The 17045-nt window shown below is 41.4% G+C and overlaps 1 protein-coding gene across 1 annotated transcript; it reads right to left on the bottom strand.

The window, feature by feature from the left end:
- Window positions 1-1386: 1386 nt before the first annotated feature.
- Window positions 1387-16030, bottom strand: LOC119722135 (pre-mRNA-processing factor 17-like). Its single transcript, XM_038192178.1, has 12 exons — window positions 15822-16030; window positions 14831-14917; window positions 14038-14167; window positions 13692-13772; window positions 11213-11355; window positions 10478-10574; window positions 9395-9609; window positions 8226-8373; window positions 6558-6673; window positions 5472-5682; window positions 3522-3666; window positions 1387-2821 (listed from the first exon to the last, which is right to left on the bottom strand). The coding sequence occupies exons 1-12, from the start codon at window positions 15999-16001 to the stop codon at window positions 2644-2646; spliced, it is 1731 nt and encodes a 576-aa protein (XP_038048106.1). The 5' UTR covers window positions 16002-16030; the 3' UTR covers window positions 1387-2643.
- Window positions 16031-17045: the final 1015 nt, after the last annotated feature.

Here is a 17045-nt window from a genome sequence, read left to right as displayed (position 1 = left end):
GTATGGAATCCCCCTCTCAGAAAAAAAGAAAACTTGAATAAATGAATAAGTGACAAACACATAGTACCTGTATTTACATTTTTTTTATTGAAGCATTAATATACAACTGTACATTTCTCCAACAGCACGGAATTCTAGAGATTTACAAAATTTCACCCCAGTATTGTTTTCCAGAGTAATAAAAAGTACAACTGCAACAAATTCAGTTGTACTGTTCTTAGGGCATCATCCGCAAAAAAAAAAATTGTGGCAGTGCAAGGCTCTACATTACATTATGGCCCAATTTCACGGCGCTGCTTTATCAGTTAGCAGAAAAAGTTGTGCTTAACTTGGCAAAGCAGAACAATTTGCTAACCTTAAGCACTACTTCATGGCGTGTATGTGCTAGCAGTCGCGCATGCATGCAGATTTCTATTGTTACGTCACTAAGTTAAGCAAACTTTTCCACTGCAGTAAGCCAACTATTGCTGTGCTTTTGCTTACGGTCTCCATGAAATAGACGGAGGCTCTGTTGGCATAAAATCGTGTGCTTAGCACAGGTGGCCAAAATGAAACAAATCTACTGGATGGTTAAAAATTACATTCAAAACCTGCATTCAACAAATAAGGGGGTTGGTTTGAGTGAATGCATGTCAAAGGTGGGCTTTGCTTGAGGGTTCCTTGGGCATGCCCCCCCCCCCCCCGAAAATTTGGAAATCTATGATGCCTTTTCCGGCATTATATGACAATTTGAGAATAAACTTAGGAACTTTAGCATTCTGTTTATTATTTTTGGGGCTATTTTTTCTAGTTTAACATTAGTCAGTGGCTAAAGGGGGTGGGTTGCAATCTCCAAGCCCCCCCTAGATCCTCCACCGACGTGCCAGACCTAGCAACAGTAAACATAGTTTAAAACTCTGGGCAAGTACTCTGTGTGGCCTAAACGCAAGAGCGGAGTTAGGTTAGTTCACAAATGTGAGAAACCATGATTAATTTTCAACAATATTATGAAACCCGTAATGTCTTTGCAGAAAAGCATACTCTGCGTGAATATATGCCAATACATGTACATTGTATATCCCCTTAGGCCAAAAAAAAAAAGTCTCCGGTTTCTGGTATGCAAAAGATGATGTCTCAAAACTGCCAAACTCACTGGTTTGACTAAAATCCTGCTGCTGCACAATTTTAACGTGTTTTTGGATGGGGTTATGATCGAGTATAAGCTTTATGTGGCCTCTCTGGACTCCCATATATTTGCACTAAGTTTAGTCAGGCACCATTTGCAGTCATCAGCTGACATTTGAGGCAAAAAAAATCAGGTAAAAAAAAAAAAAGGCGCGTCGCCGCACCACTTTTTGGGCAAGCTCCATACCAGAAACCGGAGACTTTTGGGGGGGGCCTTGGATAGTGTCATTTGGTTTACTCACAGTAATAAAGCTTTTCATTTTTAACCAATAAAGACGTGCTAATGTGGAAGACCAAAATCAAACCAGTGTTTACACCAGCCGAGATTGAACCCTTTAGTACTTGTATTACATTGTACTGCACTGTATTATACTGTCTGTACAGTACCATAAATTGCCGGGGTGGTTTGGGGCAGTATGAGGCGGTAAAATGGGTTAAATACAAACTCATAACTTGCAGCGCAACTTTTTTTTTCACATCACAGGAATGCATCAAAAACAAGAATGCACAATGAAGTGCCCTTACCAAAAGGTACTTGATGCGCATTTGTTTTACCAATAGAGGGCACTGTTGTGCACTCAGTTATTACCACACATATTTAAACAAAAACAAAAATCTAGATCGGCCATTTATATACTTGTATGTTGTGTGTTTCCATTAGCAAAATACTGCGTCTTGTAACCACCATGTTAAGTGAATGCTCATCTTGCTCATAAATAACGTGCGCGTGTCCTGCAAATGTCTCCTGCGTTCAGCCGCCTTCAATGAGCGTTTGCGTAATTTGGCGGTTATAGGATGCAGCATTTTTATAATGGAAATTTCAGGCAAATGACAGGTCTAGGTTGGGTTTTTTTGTCTGTGGTTATTACCAGAGTTATATAGAGTTATAGTTAACCATTGTCCGATTAACTCTGATCACCGCTAGTATAATAGTCAATGATAGTTGGACTAGTCAAGTTGACTACGTGTATTTGCGACCAGCCAAGTAAGGGTGGCTGCAATTTGGTTCTATCAGCGGGCATCACAATGCACAGCGAGGGGCCAAGACCAAGAAATTTCATGATGACGTTTTGACCATAGATTGATTAGAGATGTTCCCACGTTGCTATGAGTCCGCACTTACGTAACAAATCAACAACTTGTCTCAATGATTCAGCAAGTTCCGGGGCAATGTATACTTAATCATAGTTTGACCAACTTTGCTTGAATGAAAGACAGTTGCACCATGCTAGTTGACTATTTAGAACTTGACCACAGGGCACAGTTGCATCGCTGGTAACCAATAGCAGTGCGCATCCTTAGGCACATCAGGGAGCCAGGACCAAGCAATTCCGAGATGACATTTTGACCATCGATTGATTGGAGACAACAATCCCACGTTACTATCATGGGCAGGCTTATGTTATGGAACAAATCGAGCACTGTTTGGTGTGGTTTAGTCTTACGTTATGGAACAAATCAAGCACTGTTTGGTGTGGTTTAGTCCCACAGTTTAATCTGTCCATCCCAGCCACACGTGATGACTTTGGAGGTTTCGTGAGGATGCCAGAGGCAGCCGATGCAGACTCCGTCGTGGGCCTTGATGCGGCTGTACAGCTTGGTGGATTTCCAGTCCCAGATGTTGAGTTTGCCATCGGCGTCGCCAGACACCACATAGCTGCAGAGAGAAAGGCAAAGGCAAGAATGAAAATGAAAGATTAGTAGAAATACTGGCTGCGTTTTGAGTAGATCACCTGGATCGACTCGGGTAAAGGCAGACGAGTTAGCCACTGGAGCCATGCTAATCAAACGCTTCAACGTAGGCCATCATGATCCTCGCGTGACATCCGTAGCTAGCCACAGCAGTAGTCATTGACAAAACGCCCATTTTAGACTGAGTCTTCCTATAAAATTTACTGCTTTTCCATCAATCACAAAAACGAGCAAAGAGCCCAATAAGTATTTACGTTTAGGCTTCAAATAAAGATGATTTTGGGGTACAGCTGAGTTTTTTGGCTGTCCGGTCGCCATATTTGTTCATTTCTTGGATGTAAAGAACAATGCATGCGTGTGACAAATGGTATGTCTTGTTGGCTTGTGTGCGATCAATCACCTACAGTCAAAGCATAGCTGTATCAAGTTACATAAACAGTCACAGCCAGTCAATCCTGCTTTGTGTGGGCATGGAGCACTCAACTGTTCAAAACAGTCACTTGACTGGTTTTGACTGAAAGGACAACTGTGCACACAATGTATGTTTGCCTATGAGGGTTCAGGTTCATATGTAGAACACAATACAAGGGGCAAGGAACCAGCAACCTTTGCGTTCATTCTTAGGCTGCATAGCGCCCTCTATAGTCCATGCGCGGAGCTCATACCTCATATCTGGGGAGAAGTCCATCTGGCAGGCATAGCCAGCCACCATGTGACCTTTGAAGATCTTTTTCTTGTTGAGGCGGAAGCGATTGTGAGCGCCGTAGATCAGAATCTGGTTGTCCATCGACTGGCACCCCAGCCATTTACCTAAGTTGATCAAACAACAATGCAACATCAAAACTGGTTGAAAACATCAAAACTGGGGAGTCGGGTTGGTGTAGCGGTTGATTCTTCGCCTTCCACCTCTATGGCCCGGGTTCGATTCCTGCCCTGGTCCACATGTGGATTGGGTTTTCAGTCCCTACCTGATTCTGTGGGTTTTCCCTGTATATTCTTGCAGGGGTTTTCTCCCACCTCCAAAACTGGAATTTCTTCTAATTGTCTTCTCTGTACAGTTTTCTTTAGGCTTGCGAGCTGCAGTGCTTTTGAGGAATCCTTGGTTTCATTACCAGAAATTAATAATATCAGCAAAAAACCCTTTAAACAGTTTCTCTGCACAGTTTAAAAGAATTGTTTTTCTATTTTCACTGAACTTTCTTCAACTTCTTTTTTTGTGTTTTTTTTTTTGGGGGGGGGGGTGAGGGGGTGTAACAAGCTGGGTGGTTTGGGGGACGGGTACAGGGTATAACAGTCAGGGTGGTTTTGGGACGATTACAGGAGGTAACAGGCAAGGTAGTTGGGGCGGTACAGGGTCTAACAGGGAGGGTGGTTTGGCGGAGGGGCACAGGGTGTGACAAGCGGGGCGGTTTGGGGTGGTATATATAGGCAGGGTGGCTTGGGGTGGTACAGGGTGTAACAGTCAGGGTGGTTTTGGGACGATTACAGGGGGTAACAGGCAGGGTGGTCGGGGCAGTATAGGGTGTAACAGGCAGGGAGGTTTGGGGGAGGGGCACAGGGTGTAACAAGCAGGGCGGTTTGGGGTGGTACAGGATATGATAGGCAGGGTGGTTTGGGGCAGTACAAGGTGTAACAGGCAGGGTGGTTTTGGGACGATACAGGGTGTAACAGGCAGGGTGGTTTGGGGCAGTACAGGGTATAACAGGCAGGGTGGTTTTGGACGATACAGGGTGTAGCAGGCAGGGTGGTTTTGGGACGATACAGGGTGAAACAGACGGGGTGGTTCGGGGCAGTACAGGGTGTAACAGGCAGGGTGATTTAGGGTAGTACAGGGTGTAACAGGCAGGGTGTAACATGCAGGGTGGTTTGGGGCAGTATAGTGTGTAATCAGGCATGCAACTGGGAATTTAGAAAAAACGAGGAAACTCCAAACCACACAAGATTTTGTACAGTATTTTTCAATTTGTAATGGCACTCATGAGAAGTAAAAAACGAGGAAATCAGCGGATCCGAGGACAAGTTGCATGCCTGTGTAATAGGCAGGGTGGTTTGGGGCAGTATAGTGTGTAACAGGCAGGGTGGTTTGGGGCAGTACAGGGAGTAACAGGCAGGGTGGTTTGGGGCAGTATAGGGTGTAACAGGCAGGATGGTTTTGGGGCAGTATAGGGTGTAACAGGCAGGGTGGTTTGGGGTGGTACAGGGAGTAACAGGCAGGGTAGTTTGGGGCAGTACGAGGTGTAACAGGTAGGGTGGTTTTGGACGATACAGGGTGTAGCAGGCAGGGTGGTTTTGGGAAGATACAGGGTGAAACAGGCAGGGTGGTTCGGGCAGTACAGGGTGTAACAGGCAGGGTGGTTTGGGGATGATTACAGGGTGTAACAGGCAGGTTGGTTTGGGGGAGGGGCACAGGGTGTAACAGTCGGGGCGGTTTGGGGTGGTACAGAGTATGATAGGCAGGGTGGTGTGGGGTGGTACAATTGTTAAACTGAACAATTTGCTTAACTTTAAAAGTAGCTAGGAATTTGATCAGCCTTAATTGTTATTCTTTCACGTTTTGGGTGTTTGTTTTTGGGGGGCTTTTCGTTGTTGATGTGTTGGGGACGGCAATGCCTTACCGTTATGGCTGAGAGAGACGCTAGGCATAGAATGCATGGTTGGATCAGCGATGTACTTGTAGTCCACGGGAATATCCCACTCCCACACCCTCATGCTCTTGTCGTCTGACGTCGACACGAATCGCCGGCCCTGGTCTACAAACGTGATGGTGTTGACTGCCCCCAAGTGTCTGTCGTATTCCTGCACGATCTCATTCTCTCGCATGTCCCACTGTAATTGATAGAACAGCATAAAAAAAGGTGTAATTAGGATTTTCAACAAATAAACAGTTATAATTTTCATTGTTTTGCCAAACTTTGTTGACTTTTGCCAAAATAGACTGAACTAAGCATGAAGTGAAAAAAATGCGTTTCCCCATGGCCAAGAAAAAACTTGTTTGCTTACGGTAATGCCCTAAAAATTATTCAGGTAGGTATGTGGGAAAATAATTTTCTTTTCTAAATATTTTTTTTATATTATTTCATATTTTCATGTCATTTTAAATTTTTGGCCAAATGTGCCAATAAACTTTTTGAGGCTGGCAATTGGCCTAAAAAATCAAGGTAGGTCGGGTTACCGTAAACACGCAAAAAAAAAATAATAATTTTACACCTAGCCTCAAATCTTTCAAGATACGGTTTTATTTGATTTTAAAAGATTCAGGACTCTCTTTTTTAACTTGTACAAATTGGAGAAAAATGTCTTTTCCCCAACCCTCTGAAATCTTTCAAGCTCCAACACCAGGTTATTTTGATTTCGACAGATACAGGACTCTCTTTTTCTTTCTTGCATGAATTGGAGAAAGCCTTATTTACCCTATCCTTTGAAAATCTTTCAAGATCCAACACCTTTTATGTTTGATTTTGATAGAATCAGGACTTTTTTGAAGTTGCATAAATTGGAGGAAAAAATGCACCCTAAACCTTTAAATTCTTTCAAAATCCAACACCAAGTTAGTTCGATTATGAAAGATTCAGGATTGTAATATCTAAATGGGGTTTAATGTCCCAATTTTCTTTTAGTACAAAGAAAAACCAGTGGATTTTTGAGGATCTGGGACATTTTCTAGCAAGAAATGCAAGTGGATATTTTGCTAAAGGACTTACTTGCACAATCTTTTTGTCGGACATTCCAGCGACAAAGATGTGTTGTTTTTCCTCTTCTGGATGGTACTTGACGCAGTAAGGCACCTTACGATTGGTGTAACGGCCCAGACACTGACCTAGGTAGAAAAAGAAAGATGAAAATTGAATGCAAACCAAAAATCAATTATTCTTATAAGACTTAACGGTATTCTCAAAAGTCTCTCATAATTTATTGGTTATTAATATTTCTAGAGTACTGACACAGCACACTGGGGATACTATGGACATTGTGTGAACAATAGAGGGCGCTGTCACCAAGCAACAACACCCCACGTGAAGGACGCTTGCACTTCATTGGTCTACACTTGCCATTCACTGGACATTTAATCTACCAGTGGAGGTGGTCCTTAATTATCCATCAACTTTTTTCACCACTGCTGGGGTACTTGTGTACAGATTGCATAGCCTCTGCGCAAGAACGATAGAGGGCGCCATTCCCTACACACTAGTATCAAGTGCAGACCAGTAAATAAACTGCCATAGACCCCAATGGTAAATGCCCTCACTTCCGAAAATCAGGAAAAAATTCTCACAACTCTCCAGGGTGCTCGAGACACACATCAAATTAAAGCTTATTTCATCATCTCTCACTTTCTGTTCAACATTTTTTGGGGGGGAAGGTGTTAACCAATGAATTTTGGGGAAAATTTTACGGCAAAGATGATCACCCCTAAAAGTAGTCTTGAGGTTCGGCGCCATTTTGAAAAAAAAATGATCTCTCCGCTCCATTGGAAAATACAGCAATTTTAGGGCCTAATTCCGTCCAAATTTCACAGAAATACGAGCTCCAAGTCCTGGGCAGAGGCCATAAAACCCTCTAATAACAGAGAATTTGAGGACATGTAAGTTTTTTTCAGTATGATGTCATTAGTCAGAGATGCCACTTTTCCGGTTTTAACCGGAATTCCGTTTTTTAAAAAAAATCTCACAAAATTCCGTTTTTCCGGCCGTCAAATTAACCAGAAAAAGAGAAGAAAAACTGTGGAAATGCATTGATTTTTACCTCGATTTAGTACATTTAGGCGCACGCATGGCACAACGTCTTTGTGTATGTTGTTGCCGAGCCTGCATGCGATACAAGCGGCCAACGTACTTGCACGCAGTATACAACGGCGCCTCGCGCGTGCTTCACCGCGTGCGGGCGTGTTGTGTGCTAAGCACACGTAGCATTCAGCCTGGAAATCAAGTCTTTCATTTCAGCTATCGGTGGTTTCCGATCACAGTGATATATGTGAATACAAAAAATGCGGGTACCAACCATGTTTTCGTTCAGCGCATCGCGTATGCAAGGATCATGTACACCGACAGCAGTGTTGTGGAATCGTGCATGTTTCGTGTCGAATATTACGTTGGAAATTCGGGTAGGCAGAATAAATATTAGGAATATGGAAAAAGTCAAAGTGATTGAACGAACCGACAGCTTAAAGGCCATAGAAGCAAAATTGAAAAATAAACAGAACTTGGCTTGGCTACAAGATAAAGATGACAACGGGGACTTTGTGTCGGACACGGAGTGGCTTTTTCACACACAAAAAAGTTCCGGTTTTTTCAAGCAGCCGCTCCGTTTTTTTTCAAGCAGACCCAGTTCCGTTTTTTTCAAGCAGACCCTGTGGCATCTCTGATTAGTACCTGTTTCCGTGTCCCAGACTTTCAGATAGCGGTCGTAGGAAGCGCTGATAAACTTGGTGCCATCGTTGCTGAAGCAGGCATCTCGCACGGCTTGCTTGTGCCCGTTGAACGTTCGGATGAGTTTCCGTTCATGGTACACGTCCCATAACTGATTTGGTTTTTTTTGGCAAAACGAAAAAAGAAGGATATAAGACAACAGAAAAATTATAAAAAACCTGATCTCTGTTTTATTCATTGAGATGCTGGTTAAAAAGCTTGGCGCAAGACCCAAACAGTTTTGAAAACAAACTGAATGTTTAGAGCCTTAGTTTACAGATTCATAAATTTGGAAAAGAATATTTTTCATTTAGCAAATTTTTTAATACAAGGTCAGGACTTCTTGGACCCGTATGTACATGAAAATGAAAATCTATCAATATATTTATTTATGTATTTCTTTATAAGTTTTTTTCGGGGGAGGGGGGGGGGGGAGGAGGGGGGAGTTACTTGCATAAAGCCCAATAATGGAATGAGTGCCTGGATGTGGGAACCTCTCATGTGAGTGAAAAAAATAATTGTAGTCGAAAATTATATCCGTAACCGTCTGTATCTGTATGGTTACGTTGCAGAAACCTATTCAGGCATTATCGCAACGGAGTATAGGTACTCAAGGCACTGGAAGTTATGTCTATTATTAGATGAATGAAGTACATGAGAAATATGAGACCCATTATGTAGCACCTTATTAGGGTTTACAAGGTGCTGCGCGGCCACTGCCAGGACACCGGGGCGAACCCCTTCTCTTAACGACAAGTGTTACTGGGTTCTTTAACGTGCATTACACACAACACGGGACCTACGGGTTTAAGTCCCATCCGAAGGACGAAGCAAGAATGGTTAAGTGCCTTGCTTAAGGGCACAAGTGTCCGCCGGCGGGCTCGAACCCACATCACTGTTGCCTCTGAAACACCAGAACATGAGTCCGGTGCTCTTAACCTCTAGGCCATGACACTCCACTTTATGGGGAACTATTTTCATTTAATCTTGTGATAAGATAGTAGGCGGTGCTATGTGTCTCAACTTATCTGCCAATCTGCCAACATACACCATTGTGTTGACATGACAACAATTTTGATGACAAAAATGAATGATGGGGGGGGGGGGTTTACATCCCCGGTGCTACCACCTACCTTGATCTTGCTATCCATACCACACGACAGCAACAGATGACCAGACTGCGGGAATAACCTGATAGCGGCCACGCCCTTTGTGTGCCCCGCCCAGGTGTGGATATGCTTCTTGGGTAGGAAGCATTTCTCCGGTAGTTCGGTGGTCCGTAGGTCCACGTCCAAGTCTTGCGGGACGTGGAGGTAGGAGCGGCCCATGTAGTCGTACATGTCCTTGACTGTGTGGACAACGGGAAAGGTAGAAACAGGAACAGGTTTATGAAAGGCACGTACGATTATTGATAATTACCCCAGAAATGAGGTTACTGAATTAATGAGGATAGTCTGAAGATAGGGCTGCTACTAAAAGTCCAGTGAAATTACTGTGCCTGTTATGATATCCTTCAGTAGAAAAAAAGTGTGCTAGCGGGCACACCTTTTGACTGAAGAGTTTGGGCAATTCTGTTACTTCAAATGGAAAAATCCACAAACAATGAACCTTCATGTTTGGAACTAGAGGGGGAACATTACTCCTTAATAGAAAACAAGATCCATAAATGTGTGGCGATCTGACAAAACGAGGATTTGCGGGCGTAAGGAAGGAATCAAATTCTCTTTACAATACTGTTTGTTGCACTTCATTTGAGCACTTTGTCGACAAGCAACGGCTGTTTAAAGTTCACGTGTCAAAAATATTAGAATACCGAGAAAATGGCCTTTAAAGTTTCGAGTTTTGTATTCGTGACAATGAAAGATGCGAAGTGTTTTTCCTCAAAACTCTTGCATTCTATGATATTTTATACTATCTCTTTACAATAAATCTGAAAAATCACAAAAAACAAAACCCCCAATCAGTTTTTTGCATTTTGCTCCACTATGGCATGTGCCCAGTTCCGACTCATTTTGCCATGATGCCTCGAATATTAAGTAGATGCTTTATACTGCAGGCGCCTTTGAGGTGCGTGCGTTTGTTCCACTGCAATAGGCAGGGATACCTTGTGCATTCATTGTTAATGAATTAACAAAACAAACAACTCCAAAAAAAAAGATGGCCGGTTGAATGCAAAGTGTCTATTGACAATCAGATTCATTTTGCTAGAAACTTACGGTGGAGTGTCGTCTTTTCTTCAGCTGGCTTTTCCTCCGCTTTTTTACCCTTCTTGTTCCTCTTGGATAGTATCTCGTCCAATTCTACCTGTTCGTCCTGTACACACAAATCAAATTGTCTTGTAAACGTTTTGCCCCAAGGATGACACAACGGCCGTTTCATGTGTCAGGTCTCACATGGCAGCACACTACATTTGTTTCTCTCCCTGATGATTTGGTCATATTTTGCTACATAAAACAGTCACAGAAAAATTACACTTCACAAATCTAAGACAAATCAAATTTGGAATAAGTACACTCTGTTAAATATTTTAGAAATTGATTTTGCCATTGTAGTAGAAGAAATAACGTAAAACAAACCAGTAGGTTTCCTAAATTCCACTCTTTTTAATGTTAAAGATTAAATTATTTTACACCAAATAATAAATAGCAATCACAGAACATAGATGGCCATAAAAAGAGACATTTTAGATTTTGCATGGTGTAGTATCAGTATCATTTCTGTTTGCGGTAACACCACGTGGTTATAACTACTGCCGCTCAGTAGATATTTAGTTCTGATAAGAACGTGTCCTGCTTATTATCAACTTTTGCTTTAAATAGTTTTGATTTCTGTTTAAACAGTCCTTCTTAGTTTTAAAAGTTCTATATTCATCTACTGTTGTGATAGATGGAAATAATGACAGCGTTTTGACAAATAAAAACAAAAGAAGTTGGAATAGTTTTTGGGTTTACTTCTGAAGGTTTGGAGACTGTTGCCTCATCAACGTATTTGCCCCACGGTCCTTCAAAGTCGTCAATCTCTGACGCGTCGTTCTTGCGCACTCTTTTCCGCTTGTCTCCTGGGCGGACTTTTGTCTTTTCAAACACAGTCTTGGCTGGGAAATATAGAATCAAAGTTACTTTTTAAACTTTTGGGAAATAAGGAAATCTACTTCAGCTTTTCACACACAAAAAAAAGGTGTGAAGATGTTTCACTTGGCATATGTTCTTTTTACACATTGGGGCTTTAATAGGATGTCAGAAATATTGGACTTTCCCGTATCCTCCAAAATTCTCCACTGTGACGGAAATAGCTTTGTGCGACGCCACTAGTTTGGTTGACTACAACGTGTGTCAATAAAAACGCAGGATTCAAAGCGATTTTTTTTTCTGAGAAAATTATGCTACTGGTGTGCCTAATTTGATAAGGATTTGATTGTCCATAATTTCATCTTTGACAAGATTTTTGTTTGGTGGAATTTGGACTTTTGGTTCAAAAGTTATGACAAGTTTTGTGAAGCCCTTCTGAAGCGGGTTGGTCTGATTCAATGACCTTAACACAACGACCAGTTATGTACAATGCAGGTATGCATTGAAGACAATTAAACCAGAACAAAACTTTCTTTGAAAACAACGGATGATAAGTATCACTTAAATTTAATAACTGGACTATCATTGTTTCAAAGCATCATGAATTATTGACTAATAACATTGATTGTGGACTAAAGGATTATGTAAGCCTAATCCTGCCACACATGTCCTTCTTTGTGATCCACAAATACTTTCACCAGTACTGAATTCAAACCTTTCATTAGGTATGTGTGATTTCACAAATCAGACCAGCTTGGAATTTATAACCCTTCTTCAATGTACTCTATCTCTGGACAGGATTGTCCAAATGAGATGGGATAAAAAGCATAGTGAAGAGAAGGAAAGGTACTTTGAAAAGAGGGTTAACATTATGATGAATAGGGGTGGTTTATATTCTTAATATTTTTGTTTCTAATCCTGCGTTTTTATTGACACACGCTGTATTTGTCACTGGTGACTATTACTCAAATTCTCAACTTCGATTTATTTTATTAGTTGACTTGTTGTAGTGCCCCTAATAGTTTTGGACCCACGACTAGTTTATCTGAACATCAATGTACATGTTTATAATACATTTAGAATTCATTACATGATCCTTTGAATGCATGTTTCATCAAAGAAAATTTCTCCGTAGAAACTGAAATAAAACTCCACCACCACCAAGAAGCTGGCAGAGTGGGATATTGTCAAAATTGCTTTCTTAGCATATGTAGACCCAGCCGTGTCTATGTAGTACTCCACGATTTAGCAATTGTTGACTGTGATGTGGGATATGACGTTTTGAACACCCGAGGGGCGCATAGCACCTGAGGCTAAGCCGAGGGTGTTATGCACCCCGAAGGGGTTCAAAACGTCATTTCCCACATCACAGCAGTCAACAATTGTTCTGTTATACCTCTTTCTTGGAGTCTTCTTGGAGTCTTATATAGCGCACGTATCTACCAACAATTAGGTACTCAAGGCGCTGGAAATTATGTCAATTATTAAAGAAAGGTAAATAAAGTTTATGAGAAATATGAGACCCATTATGTAGCACCTTATAATGGTTTACAAGGTGCTGCGGCGCACATTGCAGCCACTGCCAGAAACACCGGGCAAACCCCTTCTCTTAGCGATAAGTGTTACTGGGTTCTTTAACGTGCATTACACAACACACGGGACCTACGGCTTTACGTCCATCCGAAGAACGAAGCAAGAATGGTAAAGTGCCTTGCTCAAGTGCACAAGCACCATGTTCCCACGGTCAGGATTCGAACCCATGCACCATGGCACACGAGTCGAACACCGTAACCATTGGACCACAGCGCCCAATCATGACAATCAAACGTCAACTCACATGCATGTCGCGTGCTAGAAACAGCTGATCGTCTGCTAGTTCGCTGCTCCCACTCATGAGTGAAAACATGGTGAAAATAGCGTGGGTACCAACGATACAAGCATTTTACATCGTATGTACCGTACGTACAAGTCATAGCACACTCCCTGTGGGATATCACTCCACAGGGAGTGTGCCATGACTTTTTATAAACTTAACACGTGATCGTTCTAGGCCAATGAAAATACAGTATTCAAGACAGAGGTATAACAATCAGATACATTTCCTAAAACCTAAGTACAGAAACAGACGTGACTAGTCACAACTTTTAGTCACATGACTACGCGACTAGTGGATTTTACTAGTCACACAGGACTAAGGGAAATCCAATCCTATGTAAAGTAACTGTGCGTGGGCTGTACCTCCTTACAAAACCCACCAAACGCTGTTCAAGAATTTTGGAAGTACCATGGTTTTTAACCGTCATTCAAATTTGCACTGAATTTCCAATTGTATCCATTAAAAAAATTGGAAGTAAAATGTCACCTTCAGCTGTATCCCCAGATTCAGCTGTGCCGATGATTTTGGTCTCTGCTGTCTCTCTGACGCTCGGATCAACAGCAAAACCTTGAATCAAAGTAACAAAGACTCACAATTTAACACACTCAAATGTCTACTCACTCATGAAAAAATCTTAAAACAAAATATTGCTCCCATTGGCTTTCCCGAGTAAGCAACAAGTGGCAGGAACTTGATAACTCAGGCATAGATGTGGCTTTCTTTTAAACTGAAAGTTAAAGATACAGTTTGAAATTTAATAATAATAATTATTGTCTCTTTTGAAAAAAATTACCAAACGCTTTCTGGACTGTGTTGCTGCTTTGTGGCTTACCATAGCTGTTGAACGTTCTTCTCTGGTTCTCAAACTGGAAGTGGTTGAAGTGTGCTTCCTCTACGTAGCCAGACAGCATGTTCTTCTGGGCTGCTTGCTGTTGGGTCTTGAAAGGGTTTGCTGGCCCCACCTAGTGATAGAATCATCCCAAAATATCACAACTGCATATTTCTCTGTAGTTCAAAGATTGTGTTGTTGTTGAGTTTTTCGATACAATACTTGTCCATAACTTTGGAATCTTGGAATAAGAGTCTTTTCTACCAACCACGCAGAAGACGACATGATCTAATAGCGCCCAATTTTTGTTGGAGTCAGTTGATCTCGGTTGAGAACCAAAAAAAAATTTTCTATCTGTTTGGATTCAGAAGGCAGCTTAGATTACATCGGTTGGGGATTTGGGATGTTGGCTAAAGGATAAGTAACAAGTGCGAGTGCACAATAAGCTCTGACGAAAAATGGGGCGCCGATGGCACATATGGAACACCATATTTTTGGTCAATTTTGGGGACATTTCCACTTCATAAAATTGCGTCCACCTTGTTCGAGGAAGATGTCGTACAGCGCAAGTGCGAGTGCACAATAAGCTCAGGCCGTGTTGCAAGAAGTCTTGTATGACAGTCTTGCATGAAATTGATCAAAATGATCACTGCTAGAGCTGAAAATGCGATGCCAATGGCACATATAGAACACCATACCTTTGGTCAAATTTCCGGGGACAGACAGACAGACCGACCACCAAGTGACATGTACAAGCTCCTGCCAGAACTTTAAAAATAAGAATAGTAATAAATACCGTTGGTGCAAAGAGCTGCTCATACTGTGGATTGTAGCTAAGTTCTTTTGTTGATGGATCCAAAGGCTGTATTGTCCCAACATCCTCCTGTAAAATAACCAAAAAAAGGAAAGTTTTGATACGCAAATGTGTGCAAACGAATCTGGAAATTTCACGAAAATAGACATTTGAAAATGGCAGCACTTTCTGATTAGCCTATGAAGAGGGTGAGTATGCTTCTAAAGCAAAAAACCCTACAAACTAAGCCTAAATGTGAAAATCAAAATTTGACAAAGTTCGACATGTTTTTGTACATGGTGGAAGTGTGGCCTTTATTTACGGAGTTAGTCCAGTATTAAATTGGCCACATTTATGGGGCTAATTTTAATTCAGCCATATCTTAGAGAGTACAGCGCCCTCTGTTGATAGGGATTGCCGCCGGCAAACCTTTAGTAAACGTTAGCTTGCCGGGTTTACCGCCGGCAATATATCCACTATCTGGTAATCCTTACCTTTAGGACCCCTTTCCTATATAAGGTTAGAGACTCACCAAAACAGCTGACTAAATGACAATCAAAAGTGACATTCTGATATTTCTTGGCACATTTGAACATTTGGCAATGACACCTCTTGAATATCAGCAGGTTTAATTTTGTAGAAAGAGGGCAGGGCTTTGATTTATGAGGGGTAAAAGACGACGATGACAAACAGAAAATATATTAAAAAAGCAAGATGGCGAACTGCAAAAAGAGGTAGAGTTTAGTCACATTTTCTTTGAAAGTGCTTTCAAAATTACAACTAACAATGTAACATGAGTTTGAAGAAAAAAAGACTGATTTAGCCTGCAAAAGTCACTTTGGGTACTGGACAGTCATCTGCATCAGTTTTTAACAGAATTCGTACAAAATAGAGGTGTCCTAAGGATTACCCACTATCTAAAAATAATGTGTCGGAAATGCACGTCTTTACCATTCGATTTGCTTCAAAATTGAAAACGAGAAAACGACGTTACCTTACTATCCACTTCGGGGGCCGAATTGAGTTGAAATCTCGACTGGAGTGTACGGACATTATTCCCCTGATCCAAGGGCTTCAAATGTGCAGTAAGATCTTCCTGAACTTCTTCTGTTTCGCTGCCATTATCACTTTCGTCGCTGTTTCCGTACGCTTGCAGCGCACTGATGGCCGCCATTTTGGAGAATTTAAAATAAGATACAAAACGTATGGAATACAGGGTTTGCGTTACTTTGCGTGTGTAAGTGGAAGAAATTAACTCAGCCCTACAATCCATGCAGTACAGTGTGATATTAAAGGGGTATTCCACTTCAGGGTGATATTCCATAATGTTTTGAAATCAATTAATGAATGAGTAACTTAGTAATTAAACATTCGTCCACTTGTGTCATATGAGCGACAATATCAGTGATACATTTGGGGACAGTGCTATCAATTCATAATTTTAATAATTACAATAAAGCCTTTTTTTAACAACAACATTCCTCATCACAGATCACAGAAGAAAAAACCTTGATTAATCATAATTTACACAATAATTCCGTATGCTGGGGTTGGGTTTGAATGACGAGGTCTACTTTTGTTGTTGAAGACCCCCCCCCCCCCCCCCCGACCCCCCCCCTTCACTACCCCCGGTCTGCCTCCATCTCGGAACGCATCTTCCACCCACCCCCCCCCCCCCCCCATCCCCTCAGTAACCAAAACACATCTTTAAAAGAAAAGATGACAAAATCAAAGACCATTCAACTCATTTATATGAAAATATTTCACGACCAATGATAATAAACTTAGCATGATGTTAACAAATGCAAGGAACTTGAAGGTGAAAATGCCATTGAGATTGTCAAATCGTCAGATTGGCATAGTGGACCTTATTTCAGTGAGGAAGTCATTTGGTCGTGTTCCCGGAATGTATTTTATAAATTATGAACTTCTGAATGGAGGGTGCCAGACTATTATTTTATGCATTCTAGCCTAATTACTTTCATTTTTTTTTTAATATAGCTTTAAAACATTAGGATATGTTTAATCACACATTTTAAAGTTTTCATCATAGTTGGCCGTTGTTAATGTGTAATTAACTGTATGTTAATGTTTTTATTTCTCTTTGCTGGTTCCAAAAATAAAGATTGTAAATAAAGCCCATGAAACACACTTTTTCATGAAACCCTACACCATAACAAGACACCCCCTCCCCCCCCCCCCCCGCCAAAAAAAATAA

This window comes from Patiria miniata, unplaced genomic scaffold (assembly GCF_015706575.1).
Source record: "Patiria miniata isolate m_02_andy unplaced genomic scaffold, ASM1570657v1 HiC_scaffold_14, whole genome shotgun sequence".
Classification (NCBI taxonomy): Eukaryota; Metazoa; Echinodermata; class Asteroidea; order Valvatida; family Asterinidae; genus Patiria; species Patiria miniata.
The sequence above is the reverse complement of the archived record's forward strand: the minus strand, read 5'-3'. Positions and strand labels throughout refer to the sequence as shown.

What these genes read in the sequence shown, in the direction of transcription:
- LOC119722135 (XM_038192178.1), bottom strand. Translation starts at nt 16,001, where the DNA reads ATGGCGGCCATCAGTGCGCTGCAAGCGTACGGAAACAGCGACGAAAGT. An exon ending in CCCCCGAAGTGGATAGTAAG is followed by an intron (nt 14,918 to 15,821) that starts GTAACGTCGTTT and finishes GTTATTTTACAG; the next exon opens with GAGGATGTTGGGACAATACA. An exon ending in CGTCTCTCTCAGCCATAACG is followed by an intron (nt 3,667 to 5,471) that starts GTAAGGCATTGC and finishes TGATCAACTTAG; the next exon opens with GTAAATGGCTGGGGTGCCAG.